At 30.4% G+C, this 21,574-nt stretch overlaps 1 protein-coding gene across 14 annotated transcripts; it reads left to right on the top strand.

Moving 5' to 3' along the window:
• Positions 1-421: 421 nt before the first annotated feature.
• On the top strand, positions 422-21,088 carry LOC132724059 (uncharacterized). 14 transcript variants are annotated; one of them, XM_060708868.1, is made up of 9 exons: positions 423-900; positions 11,636-11,834; positions 13,630-13,656; positions 14,644-14,873; positions 15,357-15,448; positions 15,693-15,929; positions 17,030-17,104; positions 18,689-18,714; positions 20,533-21,088. In XM_060708868.1, exons 1-7 carry the CDS (start codon positions 860-862, stop codon positions 17,098-17,100), a joined length of 897 nt encoding a protein of 298 aa, XP_060564851.1. In that variant the 5' UTR covers positions 423-859; the 3' UTR covers positions 17,101-17,104; positions 18,689-18,714; positions 20,533-21,088. The 14 variants fall into 14 exon arrangements, with proteins under 14 accessions (XP_060564848.1, XP_060564851.1, XP_060564856.1 ...); XM_060708865.1 differs by lacking the exons at positions 17,030-17,104; positions 18,689-18,714 and adding an exon at positions 18,049-18,140 and having other exon boundaries at positions 422-900; XM_060708873.1 differs by lacking the exons at positions 17,030-17,104; positions 18,689-18,714 and adding an exon at positions 17,613-17,662.
• The last annotated feature ends 486 nt before the right edge of the window (positions 21,089-21,574 follow it).

Raw genomic sequence — 21,574 nt, 5'->3', positions numbered from 1 at the left:
AGTAATTAATAAGTAATCTATCTCCAACTAACGGAAAGGTCAATACCATTAATAAATAATTTATGAATTATTATGCTAAACTGTGCTCATATATCTTGAACCATTTTAATTCACTTTAAGTTGATGATTTTAAACTTCTTGTTTGTACTCATTGATAAAAGGAATCAAATTTCAACAAAAATCATTAGAATATTTGAGTTGTTTATTATCTTTTATATAGATTTTTTTTTGTATATGTTCGTATTTTAAATAAAAATTTATTATCCTTGACGGTTTAACAATTGACTTTCTATGACAATTATTTCCTTTTATTTAATTACATTTAGGTAAATATAAAATTCCTTTCAAGCCCCCATTTATAAAGTTAATACCGAGGTATTCTTCAATATTTGAGAGATTATTTTCAGTATTGAAGCCGATAATACATTCAATACGTTTTTTGTGTATCTACCTTTTAAACTCGCACAATCCATACAGTGAAAAGGATATCTATGTGGCTATATAAAACTTTTCAAAATTTATTGAAAGTTAATGGCAAAGTTTGTTTGAATTACGTATTTGAATACACGGCAGTCGCATTTATATTGAAGCGGGAGCTAAAGCATTTATTACCTGATAATAGATTTTGTCAAGGTGCAATATAGAAGTGAAGGAAAGCTAGTTTAAATTCCCTGGTTACAGTGGATTGAGTGACATATACTTTCAATTTTCACGCAGAATGTAGTTAATATATTGGAGTAAGAAATAAATTATTATAAATGTCATTTAATTTACAAAAGTGAGGATATAACTTAATAAAAGGAATCAAAATCAAATTAACTTGTTAAATTATTCGTATAAGGTTACCTAGGAAATAAAGATGCCGGGGCGATACCACACCTCATATGAAGTCTACAGAGAGTAAGTATTTCGTAGTAAATAATAACTTTAAACAGTGATGCATAGCTTATGTGATTTTATTAGTACCTTATACAAAATTTATATTGATAAAGTTGTAATATGATATTTCAAACATGATCTGATAATTGTGATTGGCGCTATTGCAACTATTTCAATAGTTAAATGAGCCGCGTCACGACAAAACCAACAAAATGGGTTTGCGACCAGCATGGATCCAGACCAGCCTGCGCATCCGCGCAGTCTGATCAGGATCCATGCTGTTCGCTATCAGTTTCTCTACTTGTTATAGGGTTTGTAGGCGAACAGCATGGATCCTGATCAGACTGCGCGGATACGCAGGCTGGTCTGGATCCATGCTGGTCGCAAATGTTGGTTTTGTCGTCTCGCGGCTCAAATATCAGTGTACGACAAAGGTCACTAATGATATTCTGAGAATTATATATCACCTTTAAAATAAGGAATTCAAAGTTTATAATGAAAAATAATTACTCTATATCATTTATAAAAATCCAATCATGACTTTTAAATTCTACTACTTGACAATCCAATATATTCCCATATTGGACGCTGAATCGTCCAATATAATTTTCATAAGTTGGACAGTTCAGGCCGTTTTACTTGTCCCATGTAAAGTCAATGATAAAATTAAAGTCGCTGATCTATTTGATGAAGCAATTCTTATAATATACCCTGTTTTTTACCAATGTAATATATTATTGCTTATGAAAAATATTTGCTCATATTAAACCGTATCTCCGTGCATGCTTACGTATTTAGGTAAGTTAGACCATCCTACAGTGTATATACATATACTTATTTATCAATATTAATTGAGATTATTGACAAAACGATCAAAACTTTAACGTTTCTTCCTGTGTACGGAACTGAATCACCGTAATTTACACTATCTAAAGTAAGTGAGATTTTTTTTTGATATACTCAAAAGATTGTTTAAAACAAATATGTATGTTCTGTAATTGTTTCTTAAAATGCAATAAAGCTTTCATTATTTCAAATATATTGCCAGTTACGATAACATAGTGCATTATAAAGTGGTCGTTATTTATTCTATGCACACCTGTTCTTTCTTCTTTTATTGATATAAACTCGCCGCATTCCTTTTTATACCTCATGAAGTCTGATTTAAGACAAAATAACTTCGTGGGGTTTTTAAAACGCGAAGACAAAAGTCCTAAAAACGCCATAGTGATTACATATAAGGCATGTTTTTTCCGCTCAGTAAAGTAGATAAACTTGCAAAATCCTATATAGAAACGAACTGACAAGAATTGATTCCAGGAAGGAAATTGATATCGTCGGATCAATTCGTTAAAGTTAATATGCATTACTCAGTATGTTGTTCGGTAAATATTTGCATTACCGAGGATAATCCCTGTAAGCAACACGGCTTTGCCATCTTTACAAAGCGAGACCCACCTGAACAAAGCGAGAGTCACCTTTACAAAGCGATACCCACCTGTATAAAGCGAGACGCATCTGTATAAAGTGAGAACCACACCCATTTGTATAAAGCGAGACCGACCTGTATAAAGCAAGACCCATCTGTATAAAGCGAGACCCACCTGTATAAAGCAAGACCCATCTGTATAAAGCGAGACCCACCTGTATAAAGCAAGACCCACCTGTATGAAACGAGTTCCACCTGTATAAAGCGAGAACCACCTGTAAAAAGCAAAACCCACCTGTATGAACTAGACTCACCTTTAAAAGTGTATACCCACCTTTAAAAAATTAAAACCACCTGTAAAAAGCGAGACTTACATGTATAAAGCAAGACCCACGTGTATGAAACGAGTTCCACCTGTATAAAGCGAGAACCACCTGTAAAAAGCAAAACCCACCTGTATGAACTAGACTCACCTTTAAAAGTGTATACCCACCTTTAAAAAATTAAAACCACCTGTAAAAAGCGAGACCCACCTGTATAAAGCAAGACCCACCTGTATGAAACGAGTTCCACCTGTATAAAGCGAGAACCACCTGTAAAAAGCAAAACCCACCTCTATGAACTAGACTCACCTTTAAAAGTGTATACCCACCTTTAAAAAATTAAAACCACCTGTAAAAAGCGAGACCCACATGTACAAAGAGAGACCCGCTAGTATGAAGCGATTCCTTGCTTTACAAAAGAAGACCTGTTGTTTGGATAAACTTATTTTTCGGCTGTTATATTTTTGATTTTATTATTATTTCCACAACTAAAAAAATCAATATTTCAATAGCTTCAGTCTGTCTTAGATACTGTTCTATTTTTCAATAAAGCGTCATTCAATTATATACTTCATTTCTTAGCAAATTTTTACCATATAACAGGCCTGAATACTTTGTTCTATTAAACCGTACAATAACCGTCTTATTTATTATTTCAGTGATTTTAAGATTTTTAGTTTAACGTAATCTGCACCCATGAAATAGTGTGAAATACTTGGGTACTATGAATAAAATTACAGTTTTAATGTCAAATAGATAAGATAAGAACTAGATACTATTATACATTAGTGTAACTATCAAATCTCTTGAAGAATGTTTTATTATTTATTATCTAGATGTTAACACCAGTTTCAACTTAATACCGTTGTAAAACCGAATTGAATGCAGTACGGAGGGAAATATGATACACTTTATTTAATGACATTATTAATCAATGGTTTTGAGATATTAGTGACATATCGGTGTCTTCCGCAGCGGCAGTTTACTTTGAAGTTCTAAAAATACATAATTTCATATCCAATTCTTTTTCTTATTTTTTTCTGTTCTTTTCTGTTCTTATTTACTTTTTATACGACGTAAAATATATTTATTTGCAACAGGTGCGTATGTACTGTCACACTAATTAAATAATGTTCAAGTCTGAATACCTCAGTATTAATTATAACTACAGGTATATGATACACACCTACACTATTTTCACCCTGTTTATTCTAACTGTTTATTCTAATTTTTTTTACTAGTTTGTCCTTTTTATAGGGAATTAAGGAAAGAACATTTACCAAAATATTATTGCTCTTGGCCTACTTTAAATAAATTTATATCTTTAATGAAAAATTCTAAGCATGGAACTGTTAATAGATTATCAAAATATATCTACTTTGCAAATGCATTACGTGATAGAACGAATGGTTGATTGTTTTCAAATAATGATATTGGTATATATAGCACACTTTTATTTACAAACATATATTGAAATACAATGTATAATTATGTGTTCTTTAAATATAAAAATGTTAATGTAAAAATTATTTGTATACAGTTACATACTTTTCTCATATACTATTTGTAACCGTCATTCTGTTTATGGCGACGGACATTGTAAAATGTTTATGCCTTTTGAAATAAAATCTTGAAATCTTGAAATCTTGAATCTAACATAAATCATTAAAATTTTAGATTCCATAACTAATGTACTATGCAAATATTTAGAAGTCAACACAAACACATACCGGACGTTTATGAAAACATATTGTCAATATTAGCAAATTATTTTTTAGATCCAACAGCATGTGATATAAAGTTCATAGTCATGCGCTAATAGAAAATACACAACACACTGTATAGAACCAGTTTTATTTCCAATGTGTCAATGCTCAATATGACAAGTTTTTAAACAAATTTATCAACTTAAATTTGAGCCGTGTCATGACAAAAACAACATAATGGGTTTGCGACCAGCATGGAACCAGACCAGCCTGCGCATCCGCACAGTCTGATCAGGATCTATGCTGTTCGCTATCGGTTTCTCTACTTGTAATAGGGTTTGTAATCGAACAGCATGGATCCTGATCAGACTGCGCGGATGCGCAGGCTGGTCTGGATCCATGCTGGTCGCAAACGCGCTATGTTGGTGTTGTCGTGACGCGGTTCATTTCTTTTCTCCAAACAACTGAAATACGGAATACCATCATAACCTGTTTTATTTCAGTACTTTTAGTTAAAAGACAATATGTTTACTCGCTTTCCGGAAACTAACAAGTACTTGTGCTATATAAGGAAACACAGCCGTGGTCCGATCAAGGCTCGAGTTTGTGAGCCAGGCACCTTTACCGTTCTGTAATTAAATTAATGTCTTACACGTGCGTTATTATTATTATTATTATTATTATTTTTATTATCATCATCATCATTATCATCATCATTATTATTATCATCATCATCATCATCATCATCATCATCATCATCATCATCATCATCATCATTATTATTATTATTATTATTATTATTATTATTATTATTAATATTTTGAAAAGTAGCGTAATAATGTTTTATTCATAGAAATACATATTTAAACGTAAGCATTAAGTTATTAACAAAAATCCATCATATCTATCAATCTAATGTAGAGAAAAATGTATTGACCCAGACTTTAATATTGAGATGTGTATCAGGGCATGGTATTACAACGTTATGTTAATGTCATAATTGTTTTGTCTTCTCCTATGATACATGTATTATACCATACCATTGAAAAATCATCATAATCTTGACACCAATCTTAAAGTGTCTATAAAAAACAATTGTTTAAATCTAACAGATCATTGTTTTATCCTTGAATACTTTATTAAAGTCATTTGATATAAATAGGCACTACAGTCACTTTGTATAAATAAAGCTTAAAAAGGCAATATTAAGTTAATATTAATTTGGATTTATACGGATTAGTTTCAACGTTCATACGGATTTATTTCATAAGTTAGTAAGTATAATTGGCAGTGATCATTATGTTTTGATGTTATGTCAAATATTTTTATCGTTTGTATAAAAATAAAGTTTTGTATACACTCTACCTAACTAGCATTAGAATACGAGTTGTGAAAAATATAATGCGAGTTGATACCCGGGTACTAAATGGTTGTAGCAATAATAATATTGTATCTGTTTCTTTATATCTACAATAGCTGAATATAAGATGGGCATCGGTGCCTTATTAAGTACTATGATATTTATGTAAGAAACAACACTTTAGACGAAAGTAAACTACAGTATCAAGTATCGGTTTTTCCAACTGTTAGAAAAATAGGTTAAACTATTTAACTGCATAACATAACATTAAAACGTATCTTGCTTTACACGATAGAATGTGTTTAGTTTAAGTAATGTAAAAAAGAAGCCCGTGTCGAATGGGGATGGGATGAAGAGGTAGCCATGGTATAACGGATAGGAATTAGATTTTTTCCTTAAGCATCCATTACATGTCTGACCGCCTTTCTTGTTTGTTTCATTTAAAGCCTTTTCCCAACAGCATTTCAGTCATATAGGCGGGTAGTTTCCTAACTATCGTTCCTGGAGAGTTACACCAGTACTAGACTAGCTTACTCCGTGCTAAACTACCAAAGCATCTCCCGGGGATCGAACCCACGCCAGAGAGGTAACTGGATTAGAAGTCGTCGGCTCTAACCCCTCGACCACTTCTGTTACATGGGATATTGTCTCAATATAACATACTAGGGCATCATTTACAAATAACAGAAATCTCCTTTTGAAACTTACTTTAAAAGCATAACTAAATTCTTTTTTTAAAGTTTCATGGACCTATCCACCGTTTTAATTTGACGTTTTAGTACTCAATAACTTGTACTTAAAAGCCTTTTGCGTTAGAAGCTAGACATGAAGGAGTATTAACGGTGTGCCCTGTCTTGCTTCACCTCCTTACATTTGATTAAATAAGAAACCTTTTTAAGCTAATATGACAATCTAAATAAAATTAAATATATAGATTAAATCTTTCCTAAACAAACGCATGCGTTATATTGGTGCAGGGATAGGTCGGACAGGCACATTTTAACAAACATTAACCTGGAGTCTAAACATTGATTTCTTGTAAATGTGCAAAATATCGAATGCAATGTCAATACACATTGTGTTTAATTATATTTGAGTTTTCGTTGATGATGTTGATTTGGGCTTTGGTCTTGTTTATTTTCACTAGACAAATTTATGACTGGGTAGACATTCTCAATCACGACACGTAGCAGTTATTTGTCTCTTGATATACTGTCGTGAATTTCTAGAACTTATTTGTACAATTGTAAATGCTTTCAGCATATTCTGACATCTTGCTCTGATAGTACTTAAACGGTCCGATTTCAAAGTAGTAAAATCACTTACATTGTTAATAGTATTAAGTTTAGATGGACGTTTAAATCGTTATTTTCTCTTTAATCTCTTTAACGTCTTATGATTTAGAAAAACAACAGATATTTATAAAAAAACGCAGCATTTAATAAAATAACGACGTGTTTGAACAGCTTCAAGAAGTTGAAAGATGTTCACTATTATACTACCGGAAAATGCAGTTTGTTTGTAGGGCCCAAAATACAGAATCGCCAAGAAGAACAATCAGTACAATTATAATGTTAAGCTTCGAAAAATATCTGGTAGGCGGTCATGGCAATATTTTATACCTATTGCTATCGGACATGCTTTTTTTATTGCAATTAAATTACAATTACAGTCGGTTGCTGCGGAACCTTTCTCTATAGTGTAGGGTTCGTTTTTTCGTGTCATTAGGTATCTACATACATAACCAAATACTTACATTCAAATGTTGTACACACGTTGTACAATATTTTTTATTTCAATTTGACTTTCCCAATCATGTTAAAAAGATATGTTTGAATCGATTGAAATATTTATCATTGGATTATTACGGATTTACAGATTAGATAAATCAGAGTTATTTGTGATCATATTTTATATCTTAAGTGTTTCAGAAAATATCGTTATATCGATCCGTACGTCAATGTATATTATGCAAATAAAACTATTTTCTTTTGGATTATCTACGACTGAATGAAAGACAAGGATTGGCGGCTTTATTTTAGCCTGTTTTCAAACATAATAGAAGAGAAACTAATAAATACAGCTTTAAGGCGATATATAATTATAGTAGTATCTATATAATAATAGTATCGTTTTAAAACGGCTAAAACCTGGACCCCGTACCACATCCATGAAGAACACACCTAATGTACTTGATGAATATAGAACTTGAAATTCTCGTAGCTCCTAGATTTAATTTGTTAGTTCAATAACATAAACATAAATTTAGTGCACAATATATCGGAACTCCTCTTAACGCACTCTTTCAATTACATTGACCAAACACGACGCATTCATATAAAACCATATCCGAGATAGAGGAATATAAAAGACAACAAGATGTCAAAACAAGGTCTAGCAACCAGAGACCTAAATAACCGTCGACTGTTCTTGTATACAATCATACAATTTATTACTTCAAATGTATTTAGCATAACATTTAATATTTACTTATTGTGCATATTTGTAACATTCTATTCTATTCAAAATTCTATTCAAAAATAGACTAAGATATTATATATTTTTTGTTAAATATAGACACATTAATTGGATATGAATTGAATAATTGGATATGGTAACATTAAAAGTAATATGTGTTAATATTTCAATTGAATTCGGGCCATGAATTTCAACAGTTTTCTTTAAATAAATAACTGTTAAATGGATATTTCATTCATGTCCTTATAGTTTGAAGTGCACAGTTTGGCTTTTAATCAAAACATTTTTTTATAAAATCGATAAGTTTAAACCAATTAAATATATTGCCACCCGATAAACTAAAAGGTACGAACTTGAAACCTAGTATGGTTTATGTTAGACGAGATAGTAACTCGATATTCAACTGTTGATACATTTATTGACAGATTTTTATCTCTTCATTAATATAAAACAAAAGGAAAATAGTAATAATGATATTATGTAACGCGATTACTGCACGATATGAGTTATACATTATTGAGACAAAAAACAGAAGGAAATATTATATTTATGTATTGAAAATTGTTTAAATACTATTAAATACTATATAGTCATTAAGAAATATGCAGAGACCCCCCCTAAAAAAAAAAAAAAAAAAAAAAAAAATAAATAAATAAAAAATATAATAATATATATATATATATATACAATAATAAATAAATAAATAAATTAATTAAATTAATTAATTAATTAATTAATTAATTAATTAATTAATTAATTAATTAATAAAAACGAGAAAAATAATTTTATTTGGCTCTTCTGAATAAATTTACACCCGTTTGATTTGTTTTAATGCATTTTGACATCGTAATTGCCAAGTACAGTCGGATTCTATTTTTAAATGTAAGACTAGTTAAAAAAACAGAACTACAAATGCTACATCTTGATCTTAACATTTTTTTTCATCTCTTAGATAATTGTTTTTTTTTAAATATAGATCAATGAATAAAAGCTTCAAACAATTTAAAAAAAATGTTTCTGATTTTCCCGTTCACTATCGTTTAAAGCCCAATCTATACTTCACTAAGTCTTCAGAAAGTATATCGCACGGATAACAAAAGATGTCTACTAGTTTATCGTCACTTGCTACATTTCTTGCTTGGACGCCCTTTGATGCTTTTCATTAATGCTTTTCTTTTGCATGATTGAAATACTACACTTCTTCGTTGTCTGTAGAAATCGAGTTATTGTAGATATAGATTCAGTTGGGCAAATGAAACAAGAGGGCCATGATGGCCCTGAAGCCGGTCACCTGTATATAGCCCCCCGGAGCGGGGCCAATTTAAACCCCAAGGCTTTTATTTGAACTTGGTTGACACCCATTAGAAGATGTTTCATGCTAAATATCTAAGCTTGAATCTTTTAAAAGAAGATTTTAAGTTTTTACTACACACATATAGGGAAAAACAATATCTAAGCTTGATTTTTTTTAAATTTTTACTACACACATTTTATTTTAATTTATTTTATTTAATTTTAACCCCAGGGTTTTTATTTGAACAATCTTGGTAGACACCCATTAGAAGACGTTTCATTACATTATTAAAGCTGATGATCAGCGCGCGTTTCGTTCTGCTACAAGGATATCCATTTCACAATGCTTAAGAGATGTATTAAAAATCCAAACTATGTTTATTAGGTCAATAGCTCAATAAAATGTATTTACATGAAATTATATAGGGCTTTAAAATGCAGACAGGTCGATTATTACAAGTTTTAATTACAATTCATTGTTCAAATAAGAAGGCATTTAATTTATTTTGATATCTTGGGACTTATGTTTTATCCCATTTTAAATTTGACTTAATAATTTTGCACAATATGTTTTATACCTAAATTATTTTGATAAAATTACAAGAATGTTCACAGGATTTTTCGAAAATTTGTAAGTTATATTGTTTTCATACTTTGAAATTTCGTATTTGTTAAAAAAAAATAAACTGCGATAGTATTGGCATTATAAAGTGACAGTTTTCTAGTGCTTAACCTTTTGATATTTTTAACTTTTAAGAGAACTTTCGAGTTAGTGATACATAGTGTGTTGTATATAACAGTATATATTACAACTAGAAAAGCTGTTAAACTTGTAAAATATTCATCGCTGTATATAATAAAGTAACAACACAAATGTACTAGGTCATGTGTATGTTATAACAAGGAGATTCTTTGGAAAAATTGTTTATTAGATAATAGCACACTAAGAATCACTAAGTATTAAATATAGTTTGTGCATTTGAATCAGAATGGATAAAAGAGTCAAATTTAAGAAAAGGTAAATCATTTTTACAAGTTTATTATTCATTTAGACTTTTCTTAACGCATTTCCATTGCACTCGTAGTTTTCCATTTAAGCAAAAGTTCTATAAGTTTAGAAGGTACATAGAGGTTCGCGTATGTCGCTTAAAGCACAAATACACGGAAACTCGAGTTTAGTCTTCATCCAATGACTAGCAGTAAATTGTGTTCGAGTAGAAATCGAAACCATCAAGGCATTATGTTTTGGGTAAAAAAAGACGTATGGTTAACGGATATCAAATCTATTTATAGCAGGACGGACGGTTACCATGATTTAGAATATTTTGATATGGAACTTTTGTTTCGGGTGATTTTTGCTAGTACATGATCTGACGAGGCGAAGAAACATCGAGTTTTATCGGTTCCAGTAATAAATTATAAAAAAATCATTCTTTATTATATATATCATTCGTATTTAAACGTAGCGTAATATCATTAAGATAATACCGTCTGACCATATTCTATAAGAACATAATTCCGTATCCACGACAACAGCATCGTCATTTCATATCTACGACGACAGCATCGTCATTTTCTATCCACGACGACAGCATCTTTATTCGTACCACATTCGTATATTTTCCCTCTGTTCCCATCGTATTTGTGCATATCATACAAGCAGTAAATATTCACATATTGTATACACAAAGATAAATGAGATGATTGTTTGGACAGTACAAAACCTTCAGTTAGTGTGATACGTGAGAGTGTGATTACGCTTCTGACTAGAGATCACGAGCTCAATTTGCCTTTCTAAACGGTTTTTGTACGTTGACACCTAGTTATGTACACGACAAACTTAAAATCTGCAATGACAAATTCATTCTAAAAGATTTTAAATATCTCACTGTTATCTTAAAGCGCTGTCCATGAAGCCTACCTATTACAATTGTTACAATTGTATAAGACAATTATGTACAGAATATTTATAGGCATTTACAGTACCCTTTTGAAAATACAAAAAAAGAAAAGAAAAAAGAATACAAAGAAACGTGAAGACAAATAAACTATCACCTATCAAATATCTTTTAAATATTTTTTGTATTACATGAACAGATAAGTCATCGAACGAATATTTTCGGCTATATCTTATTTATTTTATATAGTTTTCCATTTTCCTTTTCAGTTATAACTCAGACGACATTCTGGACGAGATATATCCAGGTCCAATTGAGGGTGTTTACACTCCTCAACCAATGGACGCTCGTATAACACCACAATATGATGATGATTCTCCAATCGTAGGCCGCATCTCATCAGCTAGACCAAAGTCAAGGCTTAGAACATCCGGGCGTCCACAGTCTCGTTTAGACGTCGGTGTTCAGGTAGGTTTCTATCTTATATATTAATTCATCAAAAATCTCGTGTATATTCGGCTAATTTCGCCACTCTCCGTGTGCAATATTTATTTTCACAGATTCCAGTATTTTTTGTGTTGCATACAATATGCTTCTTTGATTTTTTGTTATTTGATTTTTCAACTCACATGTGGGAATCGTTGAAATTTGCCGAATTACACGTGATTGGCGGTGATGATGACTTTTATTAACCGCATTCATACCGTTAAAAACAACACCACCTAATATGACATCTTCACATTATTGAAAGATAACACGATTAAACTTATTGATTTTTTTTTAATTTATTATCAATTTCTTAGTGATCATGAGCATGAACTTTTATAACGATATATTTATAGTATGGATATTTCACGTTTTGTTTGTAGATATCACGATCCTTTTATATCAAACATAAATATAGACATATTGAACTTGACATAACAGTGCAAATAATTATTTTTAATAATAGATTACTTTAGAAAATATGTATGCTAGGAAAAATATAGCCATTTTATTGTTAAAATTAAATAACTCGTAATCAGCTCATTCATTATTGTGGATAAGATATAAAGTAAGTTTATTCAATGATGAAATGAGTAATAAATGGACATTTTCTTGTAGCCCCCTAGCCAGGATTATACCAAGGTTAGTTATGCACGCCCTCGGTTTATAGACGGTGTGTTAGCTATCAGCACGGTAACATGCATGCCTCCTGTCTGACATATTATTTAGCTTTAACGCTGCCACCTTCCCTGACCCTTTCCATGTCTATAACATTTGTATTGTTTTGAGGTACATGTACAAAGTAGATTTATAAAGCAAGACAAATGGTAACATTCAAAGCAACAATTTACCAAATAAAAGTTAGCAATTATTGTGCCAATTGTGCCAGCTGCGCTGATTTAGGTAAAGAGAAAAATCATAGTACAAGTGAAAAAATTGAAAGTGTTATATATACTAGATATTAATCAAAATTTTTGACAAGTTATATGATTATGTTGACTCACATAATCCGAGCCACTTGCATAGGATTACATTATAAAATGGCCATTTCAGATTTTAGTCTTTTATGTAAACATATATAATGCAGCACAATGCTTTTAAGTTACAAAACAAATACTATGTAAGTTTACAGCATGTATCTATATAGGTTATATAAAAGTCGCTATTATCCAATAAAAATCAACGTTACAAATTTAACATGCAGTGATACAATGCTATTTCTTTATTATTTGTATAAGTCAGTTAGTCAACATTTGGTTACTTGTTCTACATTTAAACATGTTTGTTAATTTTATCTTCCAACGGTTGACAGGGTTTACTACTTTAACTTATAGCATGGTTAGGTGTTTCTAGAAGATAAATTTGTATTGCCTTGATAGTTTATTTTTCTTGAATTTTATTATGTTTAGAGTACGTTGCAATGAAATTACGTTTATCTTCCGTTAAAAACAGCTTATATCTGCACTTAAAACTGTTTAGCCTGTGAACATAGTTTCATTATATATAACGCTTTTTAACAAAAAAAGTCCAAAAATACGTTCCTTTTTAAAGTATTTGAGTTTATGGTATATCTTCAGGGATTTGTTTAGACTACATGTATTTATATTGAAAATGGCATTTTTATATTTTGGAATACTAAGTTGCTCTTTCCTTATACTAAATGTGTTTCAAGTCTTGTGACATGTTTGCCATATGTCAGAATATGTATCTTTATATAAGGCAAATAAGTAACTTTAAACCAGAAACCTTGTCAAGTTAAGATGTTTTCTTTTTGAAGGATTTTTACAACACGCCACCAATACACGTAAGTTTATTATATCACATGGCATTTGCGCTCGTGTCAGTTTGCTGTTCAAATTTTCAGGTGAAAAATTTTATTTCTGTACAAATTAAGAAATGTTTGTTAAGAAAAATTGGAAAAGGTTATTAAACTGTAGCATTTATGTATAAACTTTTAGATAAAGGTAGGCTACTCTTGCAAAAAGTTTTCTTATATAATGTAAAAGTAGTCTCCCTTGTCCTATAACAAATTAAATAAGTGTACGTTAAACAGATACGTGCGTTTAAAATTTATTTCTACTTAAAATACAACTTAAAATAACACCTTAATCATAAATGATAATCACTAATTAATAAATGTATAATTTTCAGACATTTTATTTATGTTACAAGTGCAAATAGAAAAGTTCACGTCATTTGGAGTGATGTTTGGTAATTGTTGATTGTTTTCTGTGACCCTTAGATTTGATCAGGTGTAAATTTATTAAATCATGTATTTTTTTTACAATGCGAACCAATTAATAAAACAATATGTTTAAAATATAATCTAACAAACAGAAAACAGTCACCATTTGTTTTATTAGGTAGATGCTGAGATTTTTGTTTTTTTTTGGTAGTTGAAAAAAACGTAAATGTACGGTGTAATGTGTTTATTTGTAACCGCGTTATTTTTTAAAAACACTATACTGTATAAAGTCATTAAATCTTAAATGTTTGGAAGAATAGTGACTATGGTACTATGGGAACTAATTATCAGATTAGAATAATGTAGAATAATTTCTTTCTTTCAACCTTTTCTCGCATTATCATTTTCTCGGGTTTTGGGGATATAACTAATTTTAACGTTTTTAATTGTTTCATATTATTTTTAAGACTTAGTTATATTAGTATATATTTAGTACTATGTTAATACAGGTATAGAAGTCAATATAAAATGTTTCAAGACAGATTTCCATATGGATTCATCATTAATTATATGTAATAAGTTTAAACGTTTGTTTATGTATTACAGACAGAAAAGAAATCACGCCCTCAGATCTCGGAAACCCAGTATAACTATGCAATACCAGATGAGTCGATCCGACCTACATCCCCGGTCCAACGTCTTTTGAACAGATGGCATACCCAACCAAATATGTCAATGCAAGGACCACCACCAGGTTCACAAATGGACCCCATTACAAGACAGTATTACCACCGAGTATGGAGCTCTAAAAACCTTCCTTCGACTTCCAATGATGTGTAAGTGTATTCGACTATCATAAAAGTACGCGGAATATGTTTTGTCATGCATTATCTCCCTTATGGAAATGGTCGTTGACAAGTTACTCTATCAATCTTTGATATATTATGGACACATTGAATGTATTTATTTTAATGGTAAAACTGTCAATAGCTATGACACTGGACAGAAAAAATAACAAACAATGGTGAAACTGACTAAATAATCAAAAAGGCTTTTACATTAAAACTGTTTTTGTTTCAGTCTACATAATCAAAATGCATTAAAACTGAAACGGACGCATGCACAAACAATTTCCCTCAGCACATTCTCAAGTTTCCATCGCTGTAAGAGTTGAACATTCAACCACTTTACATGTGGTCTAGATGTAATTCTTACCGTTAAATCATTTCGATCCGATAAGAATTATGTCATAAAACGCAATTGTCTTTGTTATGCAATTATAATTATATACATGTATAAGAACTTTTCTTTTTTTCAAGGCATTTGAATAGATATGGACGAGCTGGTGGTGTATGGCGACACGTCCGCGCATGCGTGGCAAACACAGGAACACAGCTTGCATTTATAGACGGTAAAATAAACTTATCATAAATTAATTTAATTCAAAAAGAAAAGTTTACAAATCGTACCAAATTAGTTTACTTACATTTCTTCTAATTAAAGTTTGAAGTTAATCTCATCAATGTAATATCTTGCGAAATACCTCTGCTCTTACATATATAGTATCAGTGACTGATTTTTCAGTTATATATTATCTATCACAAATAAATGTGATAATTGTATAACCATTTTCTTGCTTTTCTGTTGTTAAACAGGTACAGTAAAGGAGGAAGACAACGTATTTTTCCCACCCTGGAAGAGCGCAAACACCTCCCTACAGAGGAGAGCGTCTTTCACCGCCTACAACAGTCAACCTAACCAAATATCGGCCAATTTTATACCCCCTACACAGAAGCACTTACCACCTAGATCGGCGAAATATAGGAACAAATACCACACGCATGCCAAGGAAGGCTTGAAATACTGGTATCAGGAACCTAAACCTATAGACTGTAAGTACATATTTAACAAAATGACTGATGTGAATGGGTGATGTAAATCTATTAAAGCGTGAATTACGTGCAACTTTAGCCATATGGTAACATACATACAACTCAAACCCTGACAGAAAAATCTGCTAATATTTTACTACGTTAGACTAAACTTTGTACGTATTTTTTCCCGAGAAAAAAGTAAAAGAAGTGGATTGATTTATAAATATTTTACTTATTCTAAAGTATGTAATTCAGGATGATATAATTTTGAGAATGCATAATAATATACAATATGACTCGTCTTTGTAATATAACATGATATTCTATATATGTAATGTAGCATTATATTTCGCGATATGGCATGAAATACTACGTTTATACAGCATGATACTATGCAATATGGCATGATACACTATGTAATATATGAAATGATACAATGTAATATAGCATGCTTCTGTGTTATATGGCATGATACTATGCAAAATGGAATGATATGCTATGTTTATACAACATGACGCTATGGATTATGGCATGATATTCTGTATGAAATCATACTAAAATGGCACGAAACTACGCAAAATAGCATGATATACATGGTGCAATGTAATGTTGCATGCAAAACGGCATTGTATACTATTTAGTAGTGCATGGTACTGTGAATATGGCATATTATTCTATGTAATGTGGTATTATTTCAGATTATAAGTGGGAATCTCTTAATTCATCATGATGGCATTCTGCTTTATACTGACGTATGTTAAGACTTGCGATGTACTTATACTGAAATCATAAACTAAGAAATTGTTGTGAAAATGTTTAAATAATTAATTAAGTTATTGATAAAGTTGATGTTTTGCTGATCAATCCTGGTTTTACAAAGAAAAAATGTCATAATAGCATGCTGCATGAATTGTGCCTACCGCACTTATGTTTGCTATTGATTAAAACTCTCTCATATAAATGTAATGTCTAATGTAAGACAATATGGGGCTACGATAAATCATTTTTGATTTTTCTAAATTGAATTAGTAATTTACACGTTCAATTATCCAACGAAGTAAAAATATTTTGTTAGAATCTAGCTTTCTGAATACATTTGTAATTATTTTTCAATTTAGCTAAGCGAATCGAACTCGCCCGCCGTCGCATTTTGATGAACCGGACAAAGCAACCGGCTTCGATTTGTTAATGACGTAAGGCATCTGACACAAACATTTAAATAGCACAGTAGTCAGTCCGTCCGTCAGTCAGTCACAATGCTTTTATATGTGCACCTTGTAGCTTCTCAAAACAATCTTAAATCTTCTTGATGCTTACGAAGTAGTTTTATTTGTACATTCCATTGTTTTCAAATATTACACTATGACTGTATAAATTCTTCTATCAGGTACAAAGCACTTTGTAAATCAGTGATCTTTTATCTGCAATATCCACTATGCGTTGGAGCTTAATGATTCAATTAAAGCATGTTAATTGTATAAAATTATTGTTTACACTAATCATTTATACGGATAATTATAAAGTTCATATGCATTTTATGCACATTAGTAGAGATGGGGGTAGAACGTGATTGATTGATTGATATACTTTCACATACATTTTACTCAATTTTGAAATGTAACACAATCTTATGCCATTCTCATTAACAAATATTTCACGTTAGTCTTGAAAAATCTTTGCATATATTTCTATTTCGCTCAGGGAGACAGAAAGATTTTATCTCTTTGAACGAGATTTCCAAACTTTTGAAGGTATATCAGTATGTTTGGACAGGCATTTTCAGTATTTTTGTGGTTTCATGTACATGTTTACTGTTATATTCACAGTTTCGCATCATGAACTTCATTACAACATATATTTATGATTTGTATTTTCTGGAACAAAAGAAATATCTAATAAATAACAAAATGAAATGACAATATTAGAATTAAACTTAATAACTTTTGTACACGACATTATTTGTCGTCAATGCCAATTTACCTATGAAAACATTGTGACGTAAACTGTGAATCAAACAAGTATGTAATTGTTATAAGTTAAAATAATAAGTGCGCTCCACATTATTACACGTGTAATCACATGTATAGCGAGTTAGGTTTACACATAATACACGTGCACAGATAATTGACCTTTACAGACTCTGCTAAATATTGTTTCGGTGCCAGAAGTCGCTGGATGGGAGTACCTGGCGAGTCCCTCCACCCTTTACCTGTCTAAACTTTTATAAAGGTGATGGATTTGGGTGATGCTAGTTTAAGATTGAAGAATTCATCTTTATCATATCACTGTAATTACACTGTTTCAATTATACAAAATGTTGATCGTCACACTTTCAGGCTACCTGGTGTTTTGCGTGTATTAATGACGAGTAAACTTTAATGTGGCAAATTTAGTTTTTTAGGAAATAACGAAAATAGGAAAGGGTTAAACAATATGTCGGTATACTGTACACTTAAACGTTTCCGTGTCTTCCGCATGTTTCTGTGACGAAATCATAAATATACAAAGTACACATGACTTTGGTGATTTCCTTAATTTTGTTTTGTGATTTTATAAAAAAAAAAGTCCTCATAGATGTTTTATGTAGTTTTTCTTTGCATTTTTATTTCTTTGAATTTTCATTTAATGTAGTTTTAGTAAATGATGTGATTTTGCAGAGTTACTGTTTGTTTATATTGCTTGATTTGCTTGACATAATCATAGACAGTAGAGGCTTACCTTGTGATGTTTTATGTAATATAAACATTATAATCATTTGATGTACGATTGATTTTCAGTGAGGAAACTTCACTTTAAAGAATAGGTATTTCTTAAATAAAAAAAATGTTAATCAACGTTTGTTTTTAGATTTGATTTTATTTTCTGTATGAAATATTGCTTTTTTCACATTCTGAAATATTGTAAGCATCTTCCTTTAATCCAAATAGATTTCTTTTTATAGTATTTTCCATCTACTGGTACTTTGTATACGGAAACGTATAGCGACCACCCTTATAATTTTTTTTATGATACATATCAAATGACCTTTTTTATAGTTTTATAGAATGTTTGTTATATGTAAATATGCTTTGAGGAAAGAAATACATATTTAAAAAGATGTAAGTGTTTGTCAGAAAGTTAAAAGTAGTTTATCTTGCATTATAAGATGAAAAACGTACGTTAGATTACGAAAAAATACGTATAATATATGATTTACGACATAACTTGATTTAACTGCTTCCTTTATCAAATACAAATGTCTTGACTTTTCTCGTGTCACACATCATATAAAACTATCCATTTATAGAAACTTACAAGAATGCGGTCAACATCAAATGTTATGGTGATGAAGCGCACGATATTTTATATTTTTCATAAAATCTCTTTTTTGCAAAATATTTATAATATGCAGTTAAAATGATAATTTCCACCAATTGAGCTACTCATTGATTTAAATTGGCTTGTACAGAGGATGTTACATGATAAAGATAAAAATGTAAAAAAGGCTTAATCAACCAGTTGCTAATAAAGATAATATATGCTGGTGATGGAGAGAAATCTTCGGTACGACAAACGATCTGCCATATTTGCGCGCGTAATGGAGGAGTCACATTCCTTAATCTTTGAGATACAGAAAGCCTCATTCAAAGGGCTGTAATCCATATATAACCTTTAAGAAAGCTTTAGATTGTGCAGGATTTTTCTGTCCTCATTATCAAATATAAATTGTAAAATATGTTACATTATATTTCATAATGATAGAGGTATGCGAATAAAAAACATCAAGTATAAATAACTAATACATATAAATGAACTGAAAAATTTCACATAAATTTTAATCCAGCAATATAAACAGCAGATTGAGTTCAAGATCATATAGCAATGTTAATATTGGTCAGATATATATCGTGTGTGTGTTCAATAAATTGTCTTAAATTCTGTTTTTACCAAAAATGCAGGGGCGGTAGATATAACGAGGTAAACGTTTCAGATCAAGTTAGTTTGTAAAAATTGGCTAGGTATATAATGTGTATTAAATAAATTGTCAAAAATCCTGTTTTAACTAACATGTAGGGGTGGTCGCTATACGTTTCCGTATTTGTATGTCCTCCTTGTGGTTCTTAAGCTCTTTGTAATAACCATAAAAACCGCTTAGGAAATTACCTGTAGCTATAGTTTTCGTGTAGATATTTTATGTTTATTTCTATATTATTCCAATAAAAATATATTTTCTGTATAAAACGTTATGTCGTCTTAACAATCAGAACAATCATTATATGCACATGATAAATATTAGTTATTATAATTATAAAGTAAGTCAGTAAGTATGGCAACTGAAATTTAAAAAAAAATCAAAGGGTATTCGAAATTTCTGTAAGTATAAGCTATGTAACATATTGCTTAATGTGCATGATCGTTTAATGTTAAGCATTTTACATGTGTTATATATTTAAATATATAATGCATTGCTTTTCATTTCTTTTGCATGACGCATTTTTTGTGCATGTAACTTGTCTATGCTTTTATAGGGGATTCATTTTGTAAAATAACAAAGCATTTCATATAATAAATTGATGGTGTAACAACATTAAGTATCATGATATTTCATACAAACTCTGATATATCTTTTCTTTTGTTGCAGTAAGAGGCGACACGACAAGGCTGCGAGCAAGAATTGTTGGAAACGTTTTCGGATAAAACATATTTCGGATAAAACATATTTCGGATAATACATTAAAATGATTCAGTTCCATTACAGAACATCGATTATGTCTTCATTTCTGATATCACAATATTCTAATTCAAACATTTGTTTTCAAACAATGTTAGCGCATTGGTATTTAGTACATATTTCATAAAAAATCACATACAGTATATGACAATGTTAAGATAGGAATAAAGTTCGCTTATGTACTTTAAAATTAAAGAACTGATAAGTGACTATTTAGAAGTGATAAAAAAGACGTATACTGTGAATTATCATCTATAAAACAGATTCAATACAGTATCAAACGGATATTCGAGCTTATTTTCATGAATATTGTTAGAAACGTCAGTAATTCAACACTCCAGTCTGTTAATTATAAATAATGATAAATATTATCATATTTGACTTTTTATTTATTATAATTTGTTGTAGATTAGCCAAATTTAGCGTGCATGTTTTCAATTTTCCTGAAATAAAGAATGGTATTATCCACAGTGTTTGTTCCTTTTTTCAATTAGTTTCAATTATGGGCAAATATATAAAAATAAAACATACATACATATTTGTTGAAATAAAACTGAAATATCAAATAAGGATTTTGATATTATAAATTTGTTTAAAACTTTCACTGCACTTTTAGGAGATAATTCTCTGAAGTAATCACTAAAAATAATTTACTGTTTTTTTTGTTACTGGAACATTTGTCATTTGTGACAGATCATCACAAAATATCGACAATTTTCGATCATAATATTCCTTGCAATGTTCCTTTTGACTTCTTCTTTTACGCACAAACATTCACAAAAAAGTGCTGACATTGCTTTAAAACCAAACAAACATCTACATAATCAAGCGTACCAGACAGTAATTTGTCTGGTATTATTTGCATACAGACAAATGAAGATTAACAATAAATCTCAAAAGTCTGTCACTGAAAACAAATCAAGCCAACAATAATTGGTCCGACTCTGTCATA

Source organism: Ruditapes philippinarum, unplaced genomic scaffold (assembly GCF_026571515.1).
Source record: "Ruditapes philippinarum isolate M1 unplaced genomic scaffold, ASM2657151v2 ctg3046_1_1_1_1, whole genome shotgun sequence".
Taxonomy (NCBI): Eukaryota; Metazoa; Mollusca; class Bivalvia; order Venerida; family Veneridae; genus Ruditapes; species Ruditapes philippinarum.
This window is presented reverse-complemented; position numbering and strand designations above follow the sequence as displayed.